Here is a 21,590-nt window from a genome sequence, read left to right on the forward strand (position 1 = left end):
CTCCTCTACTCCCCTCCTCTACTCCCCACCTCTACTCCCCTCCTCTTCTCCCCTCCTCTACCTCCCCTCCTCTTCTCCCCTCCTCTTCTCCCCTCCTCTACTCCCCTCCTCTTCTCCCCTCCTCTTCTCCCCTCCTCTACTCCCACCTCTACTCCCCACCTCTACTCCCCACCTCTACTCCCCTCCTCTACTCCCCTCCCTCTACTCCCCACCTCTACTCCCCACCTCTACTCCCCTCCTCTACTCCCCACCTCTACCCCCCTCCTCTTCTCCCCTCCTCTACTCCCCTCCTCTACTCCCCACCTCTACTCCCCTCCTCTTCTCCCCTCCTCTACTCCCCTCCTCTACTCCCCTCCTCTACTCCCCTCCTCTACTCCCCTCCTAGAGAGGGAGAGAGAGAGGTAGAGCAAAGGAGAGTGAGAGAAAAAGAGAGGTAGAGCAAAGGGAGGGGGGTAGTAATCCCAGTATTGCCTGGTTGTTTCAGAGGCTCAGCAGTCAGCACTGGTTGTTCTATATGATTATCTCTGCTGTTGCAGGTATAGCTATAGACTGAACAGGAGAGAGAATCACACAGCTTTTAATAACAGACCAGATGTGGTAGCATAGCTATAGACTGAACAGGAGAGAGAATTAAAAGCTGTGTGATTCTCTCTGCTGTTCAGTCTATAACTATAGCTACCACACCTGGTCTGTTATTAAAAGCTGTGTGATTCTCTCTGCTGTTCAGTCTATAACTATAGCTACCACATCTGGTCTGTTATTAAAAGATGTGTGATTCTCTCTGCTGTTCAGTCTGTAACTATAGCTACCACATCTGGTCTGTTATTAAAAGCTGTGTGATTCTCTCTGCTGTTCAGTCTGTAACTATAGCTACCACAATAAAGGCTTATATTGTATTGAAACGCATCTATTTCAATGTATATGTCTACAGACTGGGGTGAACATGGAGCTGTTGAATTGACTGTTGTGACCTTGACAGACCGTGGTTGACGATGTGAATAAAATGGGTTTTAAAGAGGATGTTGCTTTGCTTTTCAAAGAACCTGGCGGTCTGTCAGTATAAATGTAAAAATATCCCCCACAAGCTAATATTCTGTTTTCAAACATATTTGTTTTGACATGGGGGATCGTATTTGGCTGTTTGAAAATTCAAAATGGGATGTCATGATTCCGGAGTTCTGCGTTGCAGTATCACTGAAGACATCATCTTACCCCAGGCGCAGCGCCGTGCATCTCGTAGTGACAGCACCACCATAGAGATGAGTTAGATCATGGAGATTGAAGATCCCTTTCCATTATAGGCTACAAGCTGCATGAATTCTCATCGGCGTGTGTGTGTTTGTGTGCTAGAGGCACTCTGAGGTTTTCCATCATTCAATGAACAGTGTTCTATAAAAGAGACAGAGCACTTTGCTGTGACACTTCATCCAGATACCTTCAAGTCAAATCTAATCAAAATTACATTTTATTTGTCACATGCACCGAATACAACAGTTGTAGACCTTACCGTGAAATGCTTACTTACAAGCCCTTAACCAACAGTGCACTTTTAAGAAAATAGAATTCAGAAAATATTTACTAAATAAACTATGAAAATAGTCCTGGGGACATATGCCAAATCTTTTCAGTCTCCTGAGGGGGAAAAGGCATGGTCGTGCCCATTTCACAAATTTCTTGGTGTGTTTGGACCAAGATAGTTTGTTGGTGATGTGGACAACAAGGAACTTGAAACTCTCGACCCGCTCCACTTCAGCCCCGTCAATGTAAATGGGTGTCTGTTCGGTCCACAATCAGCTCCTTTGTCTTGCTCACATTGAGGGAGAGGTTGTTGGCCTGGCACCACCCTGCCAGGTCTTTGGCCTCCACCCTATAGGCTGTCTCATCGTTGTCGGTGGTCGGGCCTACCACCATTGTGTCGTCAGCAAATCTAATGATGGTGTTGGAGTCTTGCTTGGCTACGCAGTTGTGGGTGAACAGGGAGTACAGGAGGGGACTAAGCGTGCACCCCTGAGGGGCCCCCGTGTGGAGGATCAGCGTGACAGATGCGTTACCTACCCTTACCACCTGGAGGTGGCCCATCAGGAAGTCCAGGATACAGTTGCAGAGGGAGGTGTTTAGTCCCAAGTTCCTTAGCTTAGTGATGAGCTTTGTGAGCACTATGGTGTTGAACGCTAAGCTGCAGACAATGAACAGCCTTCTAACAGCAGTCAGCAGTCAGGTGTTCCTTTTGTCCAGGAGGGAAAGGGCAGTGTGGTGTGCAATTGAGATTACGTCATCTGTGGATCTGTTGTGGCGGTATGTGAATTGGAGTGGGCCTAGGGTTTCTGGGATGATGGTGTCGATTTGAGCCATGATCAGCCTTTCAAAGCACTTCATGGCTACCGATGTGATATTTACGGGGCTGTAGTCATTTAGTCAGGTTACCTTTGCTTTCTTGGGCACAGGGACTATGGTGGTCTGCTTGAAACATGTAGATTTTACAGACTGGTTGAAAATGTCAGTGAAGACACTTGCCAGTTGGACTGTGCATGCTCTGAGTACACATCCTCGTAATCTGTCTGGCCCAGCGGCCTTGTTGATCCGTTGAAAGATCTCGCTCACATCGGCTACGGAGAGCGTGATCACACAGTCGTTCGGAAAAGCTGGTGCTCTCATACATGCTTCAGTGTCGCTTGCCTCGAAACGAGCATAAAAGGAATTTAGCCAATCTGGTAGGCTCGCGTCACTGGGCAGCTCGTAGCTGTGTTTCCCTAATTGTTTGCAAGCCCTGCCACATCCGACGAGCATCGGAGCCGGTGTAGTAGGAGACAATCTTAGTCCTGTATTGATGCTTTCCCTGTTTGATGGTTCGTCTGAGGGCATAGCAGGATTTCTTATAAGCATCCAGATTAGTATCCTGCTCCTTGAAGTAGCAGCTCTAGCCTTTAGCTCAGTGCCGATGTTTCCTGTAATCCATGGCTTCTTGTTGGGATATGTACGGTCACTGAGGGGACAACGTCGTTGATGCACTTACTGATGAAGCCGGTGACTGAGGTGGTGTACTCCTCAATGACACTGGATGAATCCCGGAACACATTTCAGTCTGTGCCAGCAAAACAGTTCTGTAGCGTAGCATCAGTGTCATCTGACCACTTCCATTTTGAGCGAGTCACTGGTACTTCCTGCTTTAGTTTTTGTTGTAAGCAAGAATCAGGAGGTTAGAATTATGGTCAGATTTTCCAAATGGAGGGCGAAGGGGAGCTTTGTATACGTCTCTGTGTGTGGAGTAAAGGTGGTCTTGAGTTTTTTATCCTCTGGTTGCACATGTGACTTGTTCAAACAGAGGGTCCTACCTGGAACCAAAAATGTTTCTACCTGGAACCAAAAAGGGTTATCCTATTGGGACAGCCGAAGAACCCTTTTGGAACCAGGGTTCTTCGGTTGGGGAGGACGGATCTGACGGCACTCTAATTTAAAATAGATTTCTCTGTTTGAATTATTCTAAAACTGTTAAAACGTTCCATGACGATGCAGCATAGTTACTTTCCTTGAACGGAAATAAAAGAGAAGTGTTAAAGCCTAAGGATTGGGAAGAGATCTGTCAAGCGTGGAGTTGATTTAGGAAAGACAATGCATCTGATCCTCTTTAACAGTTAAATGACCCACCAACTCTGGTTAGAGAGAAAGGATTTGCGGCTATATATTGATCAGACTGTTGCAAACAGATAATATGGTTTTCAAAGCTTTAGGCAAATGCACAGAAGAGCACGGGAGGATTTGAACTGTCAATTGATTGTGAAAATTATAGTGAACCATGCAGTTTAGAATGCCTGAAGAAAGCCAAACAGCTGGTGGGTAGCCTAACCTCAAGACCCAGAACCAGGTGTTGAATGCCCTGGCAGCTACTCAATTTGATGTAACGGTCTATCATAAGAGACTAGCTGGTGGTTGATGTAACAGTCTATCATAAGAGACTAGCTGGTGGTTGATGTAATGGTCTATCATAAGAGACTAGCTGGTGGTTGATGTAACAGTCTATCATAAGAGACTAGCTGGTGGTTGATGTAACAGTCTATCATAAGAGATAGCTGGTGGTTGATTTAACAGTCTATCATAAGAGACTAGCTGGTGGTTGATGTAACAGTCTATCATAAGAGACTAGCTGGTGGTTGATGTAACAGTCTATCATAAGAGACTAGCTGGTGGTTGATGTAACAGTCTATCATAAGAAACTAGCTGGTGGTTGATGTAACAGTCTATCATAAGAGATAGCTGGTGGTTGATTTAACAGTCTATCATAAGAGACTAGCTGGTGGTTGATGTAACAGTCTATCATAAGAGACTAGCTGGTGGTTGATGTAACAGTCTATCATAAGAGACTAGCTGGTGGTTGATGTAACAGTCTATCATAAGAAACTAGCTGGTGGTTGATGTAACAGTCTATCATAAGAGACTAGCTGGTGGTTGATGTAACAGTCTATCATAAGAGACTAGCTGGTGGTTGATGTAACAGTCTATCATAAGAGACTAGCTGGTGGTTGATGTAACAGTCTATCATAAGAGACTAGCTGGTGGTTGATGTAACAGTCTATCATAAGAGACTAGCTGGTGGTTGATGTAACAGTCTATCATAAGAGACTAGCAGAGATAACAGAGAGCAGGCTAGAGGTCATGATCAGATAAACTCCTGCATTTTTCAGCATTTTCAGCATTTCTTAAAAGGAAGATGGATTTTGATTTTTTTGTCAGGAACATATACAGGATGTTACCCTCTACAACATAACCTTTACTCCAAATCAAATCTCAAAACCTGCAACCTGATTTTGGATGGAATTACGGAATCACCTGGAAGGTTTACAACTACCAAGGATTATTATTCCCAAACTATACAGCAAACTCTCTGGAAAACAACAGAAACCTGAAAACACCATCCAACCTGGAACTGAGTGAGTAATGTTTAGTCTGAAACTATATTTTATTTCCAAAAGCCAAGAAGAAAAATACATTACATTATTTTATAAGGACTGAACGCTAAATGAAGGCTGCCAAACTTGATACAACTTCAACTAGGACTGACGTGTCAAGTGAGAGGTGTCAAAGCCCTTTAGCCCAACAATGGCAGGAGAGTCGAACAGTCTACTCCAACCAAATGGAGAGGCCTTAGAAGCTTCCTCCCGCTGTTCAGAGGTAATTAAAATACAGTACCCTGTGTATGTAAAGAATGATAAGGCAAGAAAAGATCTCAAAATGAAGCTCCTTATGCAAAATCAAGAGACACTTTTTGCTGACTATTACAAAAATGTGAACATCAGCAACCTCATCTTCCACACAAACCATCCCCTGGCATGGCATAGTATATTAGCACACTACACCTTTGTTAAGAGAGGGGGTGTTAACGAGGACTCTGAGTCAGCTAATATGAATCTCTATACGTCTGGAACAGTAATGGTACAGGGCAACCCCAAACAGTTTCAGCTGGACATTCACCTAATCAAAGAATTAACCCAGCAGGAGAAACTCTCCCTTGAGAAAGATACCCCCACCCCGAAAGGGTCAGACCAGACCTCGTCATTATATAACCCCACAGACGAGCCACCCCAGCAGAAAGCCAACCTCCCAGCACAGAGTACTACCCTCTCATTGAAATGAAGGATAAATTCACCCAGCTGGAGGTAAGGCAGGTGGAGCTGGAACAGCAGGTGATTACACTCCAGTCAGCACAGACCCAGACAACAGTCCAGCACAACAACACTCTCTTAACCAGACCTGGAGGGCTGGAGATAGAGAGAGACATATCTGCACTCTGGACAGTGGTGAGACAACTTCAACAGGAGAAAGAGCAGGAGCAGGAGAAGAACAGAGCACTAGAGGAGAGGATCAGACTGCTGGAGGAGAGGGTGAGGGGGATGGCTTGTGACAGAGAACAACCCACTAGAGAGGTGGCCACCCCCGCAGAGAAGCCAGCAGAACAGCCCACCTCAGCACCCAACAAAAGTCTCGACACCACAGCAGAACAGTCCACACCAGACCCTGACCAGAACGTCGACATCACAGCAGAACAGACAAATGAAGAACCCCAAGCCCATCGGCTCTCACCCCCTCTGAGCCACCCTGATAGCCCTCCTGACAACACCCCACACCCACTGAGGACATACACAAGACACAGATTGTACTCCTTATGGACTCAAATGGGAAATATATACATCCCCAACACTTCACACAGGAGCAACAGACCAATAGACACCCCACCCAGACCAGCGAGACACTCTCCCAGACCTGCGGGACCCCCCCCCCCCCGGACCTACACATAGAGGACCCACGCCAAGAGAACTTACATCCAGACCACAGCACCACCAGCCACATCCACACCCTCACCCCAACCAATCAACACCCCCCTAAGTAAACCATGCCCGCACCTCATTTAGGCCCCCTCAGATCAGACCTATGCCCCTCCTGCCCACCCCATGCACCCCACCCCCGCAAAGAGGGCCTCAACATGGAAGTCACACATACACCCAGGCAGTCTGCGGGCAAACAGGCCCAACCCCCACTCTTACAATAGCCCAAGCCAATGGCATGTACTAGATGCTCAGCAGGCTCTGCTCACACTTACTGGCCTCAGGCCAAACCACACGACCAACAACATTGGACACTTTATGGAACACAAAGCCTTCACCATCTCATCCAGTAATGTCCAAGGGCTGATGTCATCTGCCTTTGGCCTAAAGAGCAGGAACCTGGACTTCACCAAAGAAATCGGTAATACAGACATTGTCATCCTGCAAGAAACCTGGTATAGAGGAGACGGACCCACTGGTTGCCCTCTAGGTTACAGAGAACTGGTAGTCCCATCCACCAAACTACCAGGTGTGAAACAGGGAAGTGCCTCAGGGGATATGCTCATGTGGTATCTAGCAGACATAACTCACTCCATTAAATTAATCAAAACAGGAACATTTTACATTTGGCTAGATATTCAAAAGGAAATTATCTTAACAGTGAAAAATGTCCTCCTGTGTGATACCTATATCCCCCCACTAGAATCCCCATACTTTAATGAAGACAGCTTCTCCATCCTGGAGGGGGAAATCAATCATTTCCAGGCCCAGGGACATGTACTAGACTGTGGCGACCTAAATGCCAGAACCGGACAAGAACCTGACACCCTCAGCACACAGGGGGACAAACACCTGCCTGCAAGTGACAGCATTCCCTCCCCCATATGCCTCCCTAGGCACAACTATGACAACATAACCAACAAAAATGGGTCCCAACTCCTGCAGCTCTGTTGCACGCTGGGTATGTACATAGTCAATGGTAGGCTTCGAGGGGACTCCTATGGTAGGTACACCTATAGCTCTTCTCTTGGCACTAGTACTGTAGACTACTTTATCACTGACCTCAACCCAGAGTCTCTCAGAGCGTTCACAGTCAGTCCACTGACACCTCTATCAGTCCACAGCAAAATCACAGTCTACTTGAACAGAGCAATACTCAATCATGAGGCATCAAAGCCAAAGGAACTGAGTAACATTAAGAAATGCTATAGATGGAAGGAATGCAGTTTGGAAACCTACCAAAAACAATTAGGCAACAACAAATTCAACCCCTTTTAGACAATTTCCTGGGTAAAACGTTCCACTGTAATAGTGAAGGTGTGAACTTGGCAGTAGAAAATCTTAACAGTATATTTGACCTCTCAGCTTCCCTATCAAATCTAAAAATCTCAAATAGAAAACCGAAGAAAATGAACAACAATGACAAATGGTTTGATGAAGAATGCAGAAATCTAAGAAAGAAATTGAGAAACCTGTCTAACCAAAAACATAGAGACCCGGAAAACCTGAGTCTACGCCTTCACTATAGTGAATCACTAAAACAATACAGAAATGCACTATGGAAAAAGAAGGAACAGCACGTCAGAAATCAGCTCAATGTAATTGAAGAATCCATAGACTCTAACCACTTCTGGGAAAATTGGAAAACACTAAACAAACAACAACACGAAGAATTATCTATCCAAAATGGAGATGTATGGGTAAACCACTTCTCCAATCTTTTTGGCTCTATAACAAAGAATAAAGAGCAAAAACATATACATGATCAAATACAAATCTTAGAATCAAATATTAAAGACTCCCAGAACCCACTGGATTCTCCAATTACCTTGAATGAGCTACAGGACAAAATAAAAACCCTCCAACCCAAAAAGGCCTGTGGTGTTGATGATATCCTCAATGAAATGATCAAATATACAAACAAATTCCAATTGACTATACTAAAACTCTATAACATCACCCTTAGCTCTGGCATCTTCCCCAATATTTGGAACCAAGGACTGATCACCCCAATCCACAAAAATGGAGACAGATTTGACCCCAATAACTACCGTGGGATATGCGTCAACAGCAACCTTGGGAAAATCCTCTGCATTATCATTAACAGCAGACTTGTACATTTCCTCAGTGAAAACAATGTACTGAGCAAATGTCAAATTGGCATTCTACCAAATTACCGTACAACAGACCATGTATTCACCCTGCACACCCTAATTGACAAACAAACAAACCAAAACAAAGGCAAAGTCTTCTCATGCTTTGTTGATTTCAAAAAAGCCTTTGACTCAATATGGCATGAGGGTCTTCTATACAAATTGATGGGAAGTGGTGTTGGGTGTAAAACATACAACATTATAAAATCCATGTACACAAACAACAAGTGTGCAGTTAAAATCTGTTCAGAAACAGACCCCACAGAGCCCCAGGACAGCAGCACAATTAGACCCAACCAAATCATGAGAAAACAAAAAGATAATTACTTGACACATTGGAAATAATTAACAAAAAAAACAGTGCGAAATAGAATGCTATTTGGCCCTAAACAGAGAGTACACAGCGGCAGAATACCTGACCACTGTGACTGACCCAAACTTAAGGAAAGCTTTGACTATGTACAGACTCAGTGAGCATAGCCTTGCTATTGAGAAAGGCCGCCATAGGCAGACATGGCTCTCAAGAGAAGACTATGTGTGCTATGTGCTCACTGCCCACAAAATGAGGTGGAACTGAACTGCACTTCCAAACCTCCTGCCCAATGTATGACCATATTAGAGAGACATATTTCCCTCAGATTACACAGATCCACAAAGAATTCGAAAACAAACCCAATTTTGATCAACACCCATATCTACTGGGTGAAATTCCACAGTGTGCCATCACAGCAGCAAGATTTGTGACCTGTTGTGTAATGTATGTATGTGTAATGTTTACTGTGAATTTTTATTGTTTATTTCACTTTTGTATATTATCTACCTCACTTGCTTTGGCAATGTTAACACATGTTTCCCATGCCAATAAAGCCCCTTGAATTGAATTGACTAGTTGGTGGGTGATGTAACAGAGACTAGTTGGTGGGTGATGAAACAGAGACTAGTTGGTGGGTGATGAAACAGAGACTAGTTGGTGGGTGATGTAACAGAGACTAGTTGGTGGGTGATGTAACAGAGACTAGTTGGTGGTTGATGAAACAGAGACTAGTTGGTGGTTGATGTAACAGAGACTAGTTGGTGGGTGATGTAACAGAGACTAGTTGGTGGGTGATGTAACAGAGACTAGTTGGTGGGTGATGTAACAGAGACTAGTTGGTGGTTGATGTAACAGAGACTAGTTGGTGGGTGATGAAACAGAGACTAGTTGGTGGGTGATGTAACAGAGACTAGTTGGTGGTTGATGTAACAGAGACTAGTTGGTGGGTGATGAAAGAGACTAGCTTGTGGGTGATGAAACAGAGACCAGTTGGTGGGTGATGTAACAGAGACTAGTTGGTGGGTTATGTAACAGAGACTAGTTGGTGGGTGATGTAACAGAGACTAGTTGGTGGGTGATGTAACAGAGACTAGTTGGTGGGTGATGTAACAGAGACTAGTTGGTGGGTGATGAAACAGAGACTAGTTGGTGGGTGATGTAACAGAGACTAGTTGGTGGGTGATGTAACAGAGACTAGTTGGTGGGTGATGTAACAGAGACTAGTTGGTGGGTGATGAAACAGAGACTAGTTGGTGGGTGATGTAACAGAGACTAGTTGGTGGGTGATGTAACAGAGACTAGTTGGTGGGTGATGTAACAGAGACTAGTTGGTGGGTGATGAAACAGAGACTAGTTGGTGGGTGATGTAACAGAGACTAGTTGGTGGGTGATGTAACAGAGACTAGTTGGTGGGTGATGTAACAGAGACTAGTTGATGGGTGATGTAACAGAGACTAGTTGGTGGGTGATGAAAGAGAGACTAGTTGGTGGGTGATGAAACAGAGGCTAGTTGGTGGGTGATGAAACAGAGACTAGTTGGTGGGTGATGAAACAGAGACTAGTTGGTGGTTGATGTAACAGAGACTGGTCGTTGATGAAAGAGAGTCTAGTTGGTGGGTGATGAAAAAGACTAGCTTGTGGGTGATGAAACAGAGACTAGTTGGTGGGTGATGTAACAGAGACTAGTTGGTGGGTGATGTAACAGAGACTAGTTGGTGGGTGATGTAACAGAGACTAGTTGGTGGGTGATGAAACAGAGACTAGTTGGTGGGTGATGTAACAGAGACTAGTTGGTGGGTGATGTAACAGAGACTAGTTGGTGGGTGATGTAACAGAGACTAGTTGGTGGGTGATGAAACAGAGACTAGTTGGTGGGTGATGTAACAGAGACTAGTTGGTGGGTGATGTAACAGAGACTAGTTGGTGGGTGATGTAACAGAGACTAGTTGGTGGGTGATGAAACAGAGACTAGTTGGTGGGTGATGTAACAGAGACTAGTTGGTGGGTGATGTAACAGAGACTAGTTGGTGGGTGATGTAACAGAGACTAGTTGATGGGTGATGTAACAGAGACTAGTTGGTGGGTGATGAAAGAGAGACTAGTTGGTGGGTGATGAAACAGAGGCTAGTTGGTGGGTGATGAAACAGAGACTAGTTGGTGGGTGATGAAACAGAGACTAGTTGGTGGTTGATGTAACAGAGACTGGTCGTTGATGAAAGAGAGTCTAGTTGGTGGGTGATGAAAAGACTAGCTTGTGGGTGATGAAACAGAGACTAGTTGGTGGGTGATGTAACAGAGACTAGTTGGTGGGTGATGTAACAGAGACTAGTTGGTGGGTGATGTAACATAGACTAGTTGGTGGTTGATGTAACATAGACTAGTTGGTGGTTGATGTAACAGAGACCAGTTGGTGGGTGATGAAACAGAGACTAGTTGGTGGGTGATGTAACAGAGACTAGTTGGTGGGTGATGTAACAGAGACTAGTTGGTGGGTGATGTAACAGAGACTAGTTGGTGGGTGATGTAACAGAGACTAGTTGGTGGGTGATGAAACAGAGACTAGTTGGTGGGTGATGAAACAGAGACTAGTTAGTGGTTGATGTAACAGAGACTAGATGGTGGGTGATGTAACAGAGACTAGTTGGTGGGTGATGAAACAGAGACTAGTTGGTGGTTAATGTAACAGAGACTAGATTGTGGGTGATGTAACAGAGACTAGTTGGTGGGTGATGTAACAGAGACTAGCTGGTGGTTGATGTAACAGAGACTAGTTGGTGGTTAATGTAACAGAGACTATCTGGTGGTTGATGTAACAGAGACTAGTTGGTGGTTGATGTAACAGAGACTAGTTGGTGGGTGATGAAACAGAGACTAGTTGGTGGTTGATGTAACAGAGACTAGTTGGTGGGTGATGAAACAGAGACTAGTTGGTGGGTGATGTAACAGAGACTAGTTGGTGGTTGATGTAACAGAGACTAGTTGGTGGTTGATGTAACAGAGACTAGTTGGTGGGTGATGAAACAGAGACTAGTTGGTGGTTGATGAAACATAGACTAGTTGGTGGTTGATGTAACAGAGACTAGTTGGTGGGTGATGTAACAGAGACTAGTTGGTGGGTGATGTAACAGAGACTAGTTGGTGGTTGATGTAACAGAGAATAGTTGGTGCGTGATGAAAGAGAGACTAGTTGGTGGGTGATGTAACAGAGACTAGATGGTGGTTGATGTAACAGAGACTAGATGGTGGGTGGAATACACACATATTGTTACACAACAGTTCATCACTTTCAATGTTCTAGACATTGGGGGGTCCACTATAGAGCTATATCCTATGGTATATGCTATAGACTAGGAAGGACCAGGTATAGGCTTCATCTTTGTGCTGGACACTGGTTCTTAATTGTATCGACTGGGGGAGGGTCTGGGTCTTAGTTGGTCCTTATTGACCTTCCTGTAACAGTCTGTTTGACCCGTTGGTCTGTATTCCAGATATTGATGAGTGTGCTGAGGGAAAGCACTACTGCAGAGAGAACACCATGTGTGTCAATACTCCAGGATCCTTCATGTGCATCTGCCACACTGGATACATCCGGATCGATGACTATTCCTGCACAGGTGAGCCACCCACACACACACACACAGACACACACACACACACACACACACACCAGTCAAACACATACATCTGCATGGGCACACACACACATACACACTGCAGGCCTGACTTCTACAAAGGACAGTATTATTGACCAGAGTAAAGCTACTTTACCTTACATTGCATGATTTGACATCAGGGTTGTTTGTTTGAGAAGTGGGCTAACATTAGAGGTTAGCTGGTCTTATGATCTGGTCTTATGTTCATGACTAATTCAAACATGTCTGCTCTAACCTCAGAGGACCTTGAGAGAGAGAGTGAGAGAGAGAGAGAGAGAGAGAGAGAGAAAGAGAGAGAGAGAGTCTCAGTGGGGTTGACACGGCACATTTGCTCTGGATCGGTAATTAAAAAGATAATATCTCTAATGCTAGGTGATTTAGCTCCTTCACACTGGAAGCAGATGGCATGGAGTTTAGTCACAGCTTCTATCTGTTCTGTTCCTTTGGTAAGTGACGGAGCTCTCTGTACAGAACTACTTTATTACTACAACGACTTTATTACTAATCGTGACTTCATTACTAAATCATGCTGTGAAGCCAACAGGAAAGACTAGGCCAAAGACACATTTCCACATTGCACTAATCGTGACTTCATTACTAAATCATGCTGTGAAGCCAACAGGAAAGACTAGGCCAAAGACACATTTCCACATTGCACTAATCGTGACTTCATTACTAAATCATGCTGTGAAGCCAACAGGAAAGACTAGGCCAAAGACACATTTCCACATTGCACTAATCGTGACTTCATTACTAAATCATGCTGTGAAGCCAACAGGAAAGACTAGGCCAAAGACACATTTCCACATTGCACTAATCGTGACTTCATTACTAAATCATGCTGTGAAGCCAACAGGAAAGACTAGGCCAAAGACACATTTCCACATTGCACTAATCGTGACTTCATTACTAAATCATGCTGTGAAGCCAACAGGAAAGACTAGGCCAAAGACACATTTCCACATTGCACTAATCGTGACTTCATTACTAAATCATGCTGTGAAGCCAACAGGAAAGACTAGGCCAAAGACACATTTCCACATTGCACTAATCGTGACTTCATTACTAAATCATGCTGTGAAGCCAACAGGAAAGACTAGGCCAAAGACACATTTCCACATTGCACTAATCGTGACTTCATTACTAAATCATGCTGTGAAGCCAACAGGAAAGACTAGGCCAAAGACACATTTCCACATTGCACTAATCGTGACTTCATTACTAAATCATGCTGTGAAGCCAACAGGAAAGACTAGGCCAAAGACACATTTCCACATTGCACTAATCGTGACTTCATTACTAAATCATGCTGTGAAGCCAACAGGAAAGACAAGGCCAAAGACACATTTCCACATTGCACTAATCGTGACTTCATTACTAAATCATGCTGTGAAGCCAACAGGAAAGACTAGGCCAAAGACACATTTCCACATTGCACTAATCGTGACTTCATTACTAAATCATGCTGTGAAGCCAACAGGAAAGACTAGGCCAAAGACACATTTCCACATTGCACTAATCGTGACTTCATTACTAAATCATGCTGTGAAGCCAACAGGAAAGACTAGGCCAAAGACACATTTCCACATTGCACTAATCGTGACTTCATTACTAAATCATGCTGTGAAGCCAACAGGAAAGACTAGGCCAAAGACACATTTCCACATTGCACTAATCGTGACTTCATTACTAAATCATGCTGTGAAGCCAACAGGAAAGACTAGGCCAAAGACACATTTCCACATTGCACTAATCGTGACTTCATTACTAAATCATGCTGTGAAGCCAACAGGAAAGACTAGGCCAAAGACACATTTCCACATTGCACTAATCATTACTGGGACAAAATGTTCCGGTGTTCCTATTTAGATATTTTATAACACATTTGTTTGTTCACATATGTTGTTATAATTTGGTCGATGCTGTGGGATGTTGTGACTGTGGAGACTTGTCTTGTCCACGTTTACAATGCCCACATATGCCTCTGGGAATAGCATTGCTTCCTCAGGCAACTGAATAGCATAGGGGCTATGATGATGTTAACATTTAAAAGTTGTTTCATTTGGTATCTCATCTCTTGGCTGTATCCCTCATAGTTATCTCTTTGAAAATCCAATTGTTCTGCTAACACAACCTGTCGATTTGATGGTTCTCTCAATTGTAAATGTTTCGTACAGTACCACATCACTTTACTATTCTGTGTATGGTGAAGTTATTAATGGTGAAACAATACACCCGCTCACAACAAAGATACAGGCGTCCTTCCTAACTCAGTTCCCGGAGAGGAAGGAAACTGCAAAGGGAATTCACCATGAGGCCAATGGTGACTTTAAAACAGTTACAGAATGGCTGTGAAAAATGAAGATGGATCAACAACATTGTAGTTACTCCACAATATTGACCTAATGACAGACTGAAAAAGAAGGAATCCTGTACAGACTAAAAATATTCCAAAACATGCATCCTGTTTGCAGTAAGGCACTAAAGTAAAACTGTGGCAAAGAAATTAACTTTATGTTCTGAATACAGTGTTATGCTTAGGGAAATTCCAACACAACACATCACCGAGTACCACTCTTGTTACGGTTTTCTAGTGGTGAAGGAGAGTCGGACCAAAACGCAGCGTGTAGATTGCGATCCATTTTTAATCAAACAAACGTAAACACGAAATAACACAAACACTACAAAACAATAAACGTAATGTGAAAACCGAAACAGCCTATACTTGTCAACTAACACAGCGACAGGAACAAAGACACTAAGGACAATCACCCACGACAAACTCAAAGAATATGGCTGCCTAAATATGGTTCCCAATCAGAGACAACGATAAACACCTGCCTCTGATTGAGAACCACTCCAGACAGCCATAGACTTTGCTAGATAACCCACTAAGCTACAATCCCAATACCACCACCAAAACCCCAAGACAAACACACCACAATTACAAAAAACCCATGCCACACCCTGGCCTGACCCAATACATGAAGATAAATACAAAATACTTCGACCAGGGCGTGACAACTCTTCATATTTTCAGACATGGCGTTGGCAGCATCATGTTAAATACCCATACCCATGTCAAATGTATGGTTATGCTTGTCATCGGCAAGGACTAGCAAGTTTTTGGGGGGGATAAAATTAATGGAATAGAGCTAAGCACAGGCAAAATCCTAGAGGAAAAACTGGTTCAGTCTGCTTCCCACCAGACACTGGGAGATAAATTCACCTTTCAGCAGGACAATAACCTAAATCACAAGGCCAAATATACACTGGAGTTGCTTATCAAGACGAATGTTCCTGAGTGGGCTAGTTACAATTTTGACTTAAATCGACTTGAAAATGTCTGTCTAGCAATGATCAACAACCAACTTGACAGAGCTTGAAGAATGTGCAAATATTGTACAATCCAGATGTGCAAAGCTCTTTAAAGACCTACCCAGAAAGACTCACAGCTGTAATCACTGCCAAAGGTGATTCTAACATGTATTGATTGACTCAGGGTGTGAATACTTATGTAAATGAGATATTTCTCTATTTCATTATCAATACATTTGCAAAAATGTCTAAAAACATGTTTTCACTTTGTCATTATGAGGTGTTGTGATGTCATTATGAGGTGTTGTGATGTCATTATGAGGTGTTGTGATGTCATTATGAGGTATTGTGATGTCATTATGAGGTGTTGTGATGTCATTATGAGGTGTTGTGATGTCATTATGAGGTGTTGTGATGTCATTATGAGGTATTGTGATGTCATTATGAGGTATTGTGTGTAGATGGGTGAGAAAAAAATCTATTGACTAGGCTATAACATAGAGAGAAGAGTTGGCTATGTCACATAGCTACAGATCTAGGACCAGGCTATAACATAGAGAGAAGAGTTGGCTATGTCACATAGCTACAGATCTGGGACCAGGCTATAACATAGAGAGAAGAGTTGGCTATGTCACATAGCTACAGATCTGGGACCAGGCTATAACATAGAGAGAAGAGTTGGCTATGTCACATAGCTACAGATCTGGGACCAGCCTAATCCTAAAGCTTTGCACTCTCTAGATACTGAATGTGTCCTCACATAGAAGCCCCGTTGTGCCTTTGGCTCATTACATTTAGTTCCAGGATTCAGTGAAATGCCATGAATCCATTAGATATTGTGTGGAGACTGGTGTCCATGAGTCAAACTGTTAGTTTCCAGCCACAACATTATAAATAGCTGAACAGTTGATATGTGTATAATGCCACCAGGTTTCTCCTCTCCTCTCCTCTCCTCTCCTCTCCTCTCCTCTCCTCTCCTCTCCTCTCCTCTCCTCTCCTCTCCTCTCCTCTCCTCTCCTCTCCTCTCCTCTCCTCTCCTCTCCTCTCCTCTCCTCTCCTCTCCTCTCCTCTCCTCTCCTCTCCTCTCCTCTCCTCTCCTCTCCTCTCCTCTCACAATGAGAAGCCATTTATATTCTCCCCAGTGAAATGATAGATAAACAGCAATGTTTTAATGATTGGAGCTACTTGTCTATCCTTGTAATTACATCAGCCAAAGTGGCAGGGGCTGGTAGATTACATCGTCCAAGAACCAGGAAAACATTAGCATTGAAATGATTTATTTGTCTTATCACAGCTCGCACAATACAATTCATATTTTAGCCACTACGCTCTGGCAATATTAATGACCCAGTGTTTACAGCAGTGACAGAACACTAGTTTCTAGTTTCTAAATGACTCTTATTGTATAATATTAGTTGACCCAGTGTTTACAGCAGTGACAGAACACTAGATTCTAGTTTCTAAATGACTCTTATTGTATAATATTAGTTGACCCAGTGTTTACAGCAGTGGCAGAACACTAGATTCTAGTTTCTAAATGACTCTTATTGTATAATATTTATGACCCAGTGTTTACAGCAGTGGCAGAACACTAGATTCTAGTTTCTAAATGACTCTTATTGTATAATATTAGTTGACCCAGTGTTTACAGCAGTGGCAGAAGACTAGATTCTAGTTTCTAAATGACTCTTATTGTATAATATTTATGACCCAGTGTTTACAGCAGTGGCAGAACACTAGATTCTTGTTTCTAAATGACTCTTATTGTATAATATTAGTTGACCCAGTGTTTACAGCAGTGGCAGAACACTAGATTCTAGTTTCTAAATGACTCTTATTGTATAATATTTATGACCCAGTGTTTACAGCAGTGGCAGAACACTAGATTCTTGTTTCTAAATGACTCTTATTGTATAATATTTATGGACTGACTGTGATTAATTTGATCCATAATTTGAAACATTGCCAAATAGTTGATGTCTAAATCAGAGAGGAGACCGGTGTCCAGACTAGAGCATCAGGTAGAGAGGAGACTAATGTGCAGACTAGAGCATCTAGTAGAGAGGAGACCGGTGTTCAGACTAGAGCAGTCTAGTAGAGAGGAGACCAGTGTCCAGACTAGAGCATCTAGTAGAGAGGAGACTGGTGTCCAGACTAGAGCAGTCTAGTAGAGAGGAGACCAGTGTCCAGACTAGAGCAGTCTAGTAGAGAGGAGACCGGTGTTCAGACTAGAGCATCTAGTAGAGAGGAGACCAGTGTCTAGACTAGAGCATCTAGTAGAGAGGAGACCAGTGTCCAGACTAGAGCATCTAGTAGAGAGGAGACTGGTGTCCAGACTAGAGCAGTCTAGTAGAGAGGAGACCAGTGTCCAGACTAGAGCAGTCTAGTAGAGAGGAGACCAGTGTCCAGACTAGAGCAGTCTAGTAGAGAGGAGACTAATGTGCAGACTAGAGCAGTCTAGTAGAGAGGAGACCAGTGTCTAGACTAGAGCATCTAGTAGAGAGGAGACTGGGGTCCAGACTAGAGCAGTCTAGTAGAGAGGAGACTGGGGTCCAGACTAGAGCAGTCTAGTAGAGAGGAGACCGGTGTCCAGACTAGAGCATCTAGTAGAGAGGAGACCAGTGTCCAGACTAGAGCAGTCTAGTAGAGAGGAGACTGGTGTCCAGACTAGAGCAGTCTAGTAGAGAGGAGACCAGTGTCCAGACTAGATCAGTCTAGTAGAGAGGAGACCGGTGTTCAGACTAGAGCATCTAGTAGAGAGGAGACCAGTGTCTAGACTAGAGCATCTAGTAGAGAGGAGACCAGTGTCCAGACTAGAGCAGTCTAGTAGAGAGGAGACCAGTGTCCAGACTAGAGCAGTCTAGTAGAGAGGAGACTAATGTGCAGACTAGAGCAGTCTAGTAGAGAGGAGACCAGTGTCTAGACTAGAGCATCTAGTAGAGAGGAGACTGGGGTCCAGACTAGAGCAGTCTAGTAGAGAGGAGACTGGGGTCCAGACTAGAGCAGTCTAGTAGAGAGGAGACCGGTGTCCAGACTAGAGCATCTAGTAGAGAGGAGACCAGTGTCCAGACTAGAGCAGTCTAGTAGAGAGGAGACTGGTGTCCAGACTAGAGCAGTCTAGTAGAGAGGAGACTGGTGTCCAGACTAGAGCATCTAGTAGAGAGGAGACCAGTGTCCAGACTAGAGCATCTAGTAGAGAGGAGACCAGTGTCCAGACTAGAGCAGTCTAGTAGAGAGGAGACTGGGGTCCAGACTAGAGCAATCTTGTAGAGAGGAGACTGGTGTCCAGACTAGAGCAGTCTTGTAGAGAGGAGACTGGGGTCCAGACTAGAGCAGTCTTGTAGAGAGGAGACTGGGGTCCAGACTAGAGCATCTAGTAGAGAGGAGACTGGTGTCCAGACTAGAGCAGTCTAGTAGAGAGGAGACCGGTGTTCAGACTAGAGCATCTAGTAGAGAGGAGACCAGTGTCCAGACTAGAGCATCTAGTAGAGAGGAGACTGGTGTCCAGACTAGAGCATCTAGTAGAGAGGAGACCGGTCTAGTATCACTGCTTTAAGGTAGCTGGTGACTGACAAGAGGTGTGTGTGTCTCTGTGTGTCTATGTGTGTGTCTTTCTGTGTGTGTGTGTGTGTGTGTGTGTGTGTGTGTGTGTGTGTGTGTGTCTGTGTGTCTCTCTCTCTCTTTCTGTATGTGTGTGTTTATATGTGTGTATGTTTATGTGTGTGTGTCTCTCTCTGTTTGTCTCTATCTATTCACCAATATGTGTGATGCGCGCGCGTGTGTGTGTGTGTGTGTTTATGTCTGTGTGTGTATTTCTCACTGTGTGTGTGTGTGTGTGTGTTTATGTCTGTGTGTGTATCTCTCACTGTGTGTGTGTGTGTGTGTGTATCTCTCACTGTGTGTGTGTGTGTGTGTTTATGTCTGTGTGTGTATCTCTCACTGTGTGTGTGTGTGTGTGTGTCTGTGTGTGTCTGTGTGTCTCTCTCTGTTTGTCTCTATCTATTCACCAATATGTGTGATGCGCGCGCGCGTGTGTGTGTGTGTGTGTGTTTATGTCTGTGTGTGTATCTCTCACTGTGTGTGTGTGTGTGTGTGTGTGTGTGCATGTGTGTGTAGTGCCAGTGTTTAAGGGAGCTGTCAGGAGTTTCATAATGAATGTTCATCTGAAGGAAGCTCCACTGACAGCCTTAGCAGCAGGAAGGTGAAAACAACACAATACACTTTTTACAGATCTTTGTTTTATGCATCAGGTGTTCTCTACTTGGGTGGGTGAGCTGCCTTCAATACAACAGAAACTTAACTTAGTTATTTTCATATAGATCCTGTTAAATTACACTGTTAAATTAAAGTGTTCTAATTCCTAATTGATAAAGATGAATTTAATGGTCAGTTGAGTGAAAACTCCATAGATGCGGTAAAGAGGTCAAGCGAACTCGACCAAAACAATGGAATTGTCATGGAAACGCCTGGGGAAAGGCCGTGAGGAAAGATCTCAAGTCCTCCTCATTTCCCCCCAGCAACATGATCCTACATTTAGCTGATTGGTTATATGTGTATTTGACACTATGTTGAGGTGAAGATCAGAGTATATGCTGGTATGGAGGTCGACCCCACACATGTTCATGTCATCGTCACCAATCAGCTGCATTACAGTTAAAAAACGAATTTGACTACCATCACCGATATCTGTACGTTAGCTATGCTAACCAGCTTATACGAACAGAAGTTAGCATTTAGCAGTCACTTCTTCTAAACCTGAACCAAACACTGGGGCTACACTACTCTAATGACAGGTCTGGAACCAGTGTTCGGGCTCAGACAGGGATGTGGCTGTTGAGAGGTGTTATGCATGGCAGGTCTGAGAGCAGTATTAGTGGTCTGTTGAGAGGTGTTATGCATGGCAGGTCTGAGAGCAGTATTAGTGGTCTGTTGAGAGGTGTTATGCATGGCAGGTCTGAGAGCAGTATTAGTGGTCTGTTGAGAGGTGTTATGCATGGCAGGTCTGAGAGAAGTATTAGTGGTCTGTTGACAGGTGTTATGCATGGCAGGTCTGAGAGCAGCATTAGTGGTCTGTTGAGAGGTGTAATTACAGAGGGTAATTGGTGTCATTCCCACTGTCACGGGCCGGCTGCCTCTCATCGTGGTGGACAGGACCCCTGTCATATGTAGTTAACAGCCTGAGGCGTCGAGCCCACACACACACACACACACACACACACACACACACACACCGCTGCCCACATCGCCGCAAACACACACAGAAACATACACACACACACCACCGCCGCGGGTCCCTCACATATGCACACACACACACGCACACGCACACACACACACATACCGCCGCAGGCAACCCTCTCACATATGCAGTGACAGACAGTGGGACCCCTCAGCGTCGTGAAGTCAAGCTCTTTATTCATTCTTAACAGGACTGTAGCAAAATAGTTATCATATGATTGATGGGTTAAATCAAGGGTCAGCTCTCAATGGTGATTAAACATTGACAGTCATTCAGAGAACTCTTTCTGGTGAATATTATTATATGTCAGCCAGTTAGTGTTCTTCCTGTTCACACCACTCTGAGTCTGTTAGATATTGAGGCTGCTAGTAGCAGGGCTTTCCATGTGATATAGTGTTATCTGTAGTGTAACTCTAATCATGTCTAGTTATTTCTGTCAGAGTAGTTTAACATAGAGAGAGAGAGATGACTAGTCTCTCTGGTTCTCATAACAATCACTGCTTTTTCATTTTCCTCTGACATTGTTAAGGAATAATGACAATCTCCTCTCTCTCTCTCCTCTCTCTCTCTCTCTCTTCTCTCTTCTCTCTTCTCTCT

General features: G+C 44.0%; 1 protein-coding gene across 1 annotated transcript in view; it reads left to right on the top strand.

The window, feature by feature from the left end:
• Positions 1 to 12,622, top strand: part of LOC116360613 (protein NEL-like) — a 75,808-nt gene extending 63,186 nt beyond the window's left edge. Inside the window, exon 13 of the mRNA XM_031815592.1 lies at positions 12,272 to 12,622. Coding sequence (XP_031671452.1) covers positions 12,272 to 12,531 — 260 coding nt within the window. The 3' untranslated portion in view covers positions 12,532 to 12,622. The remainder of the gene's footprint in view (positions 1 to 12,271) is intronic.
• The last annotated feature ends 8,968 nt before the right edge of the window (positions 12,623 to 21,590 follow it).

Source organism: Oncorhynchus kisutch, unplaced genomic scaffold (assembly GCF_002021735.2).
Source record: "Oncorhynchus kisutch isolate 150728-3 unplaced genomic scaffold, Okis_V2 Okis09a-Okis19a_hom, whole genome shotgun sequence".
NCBI classification, from domain to species: domain Eukaryota; kingdom Metazoa; phylum Chordata; class Actinopteri; order Salmoniformes; family Salmonidae; genus Oncorhynchus; species Oncorhynchus kisutch.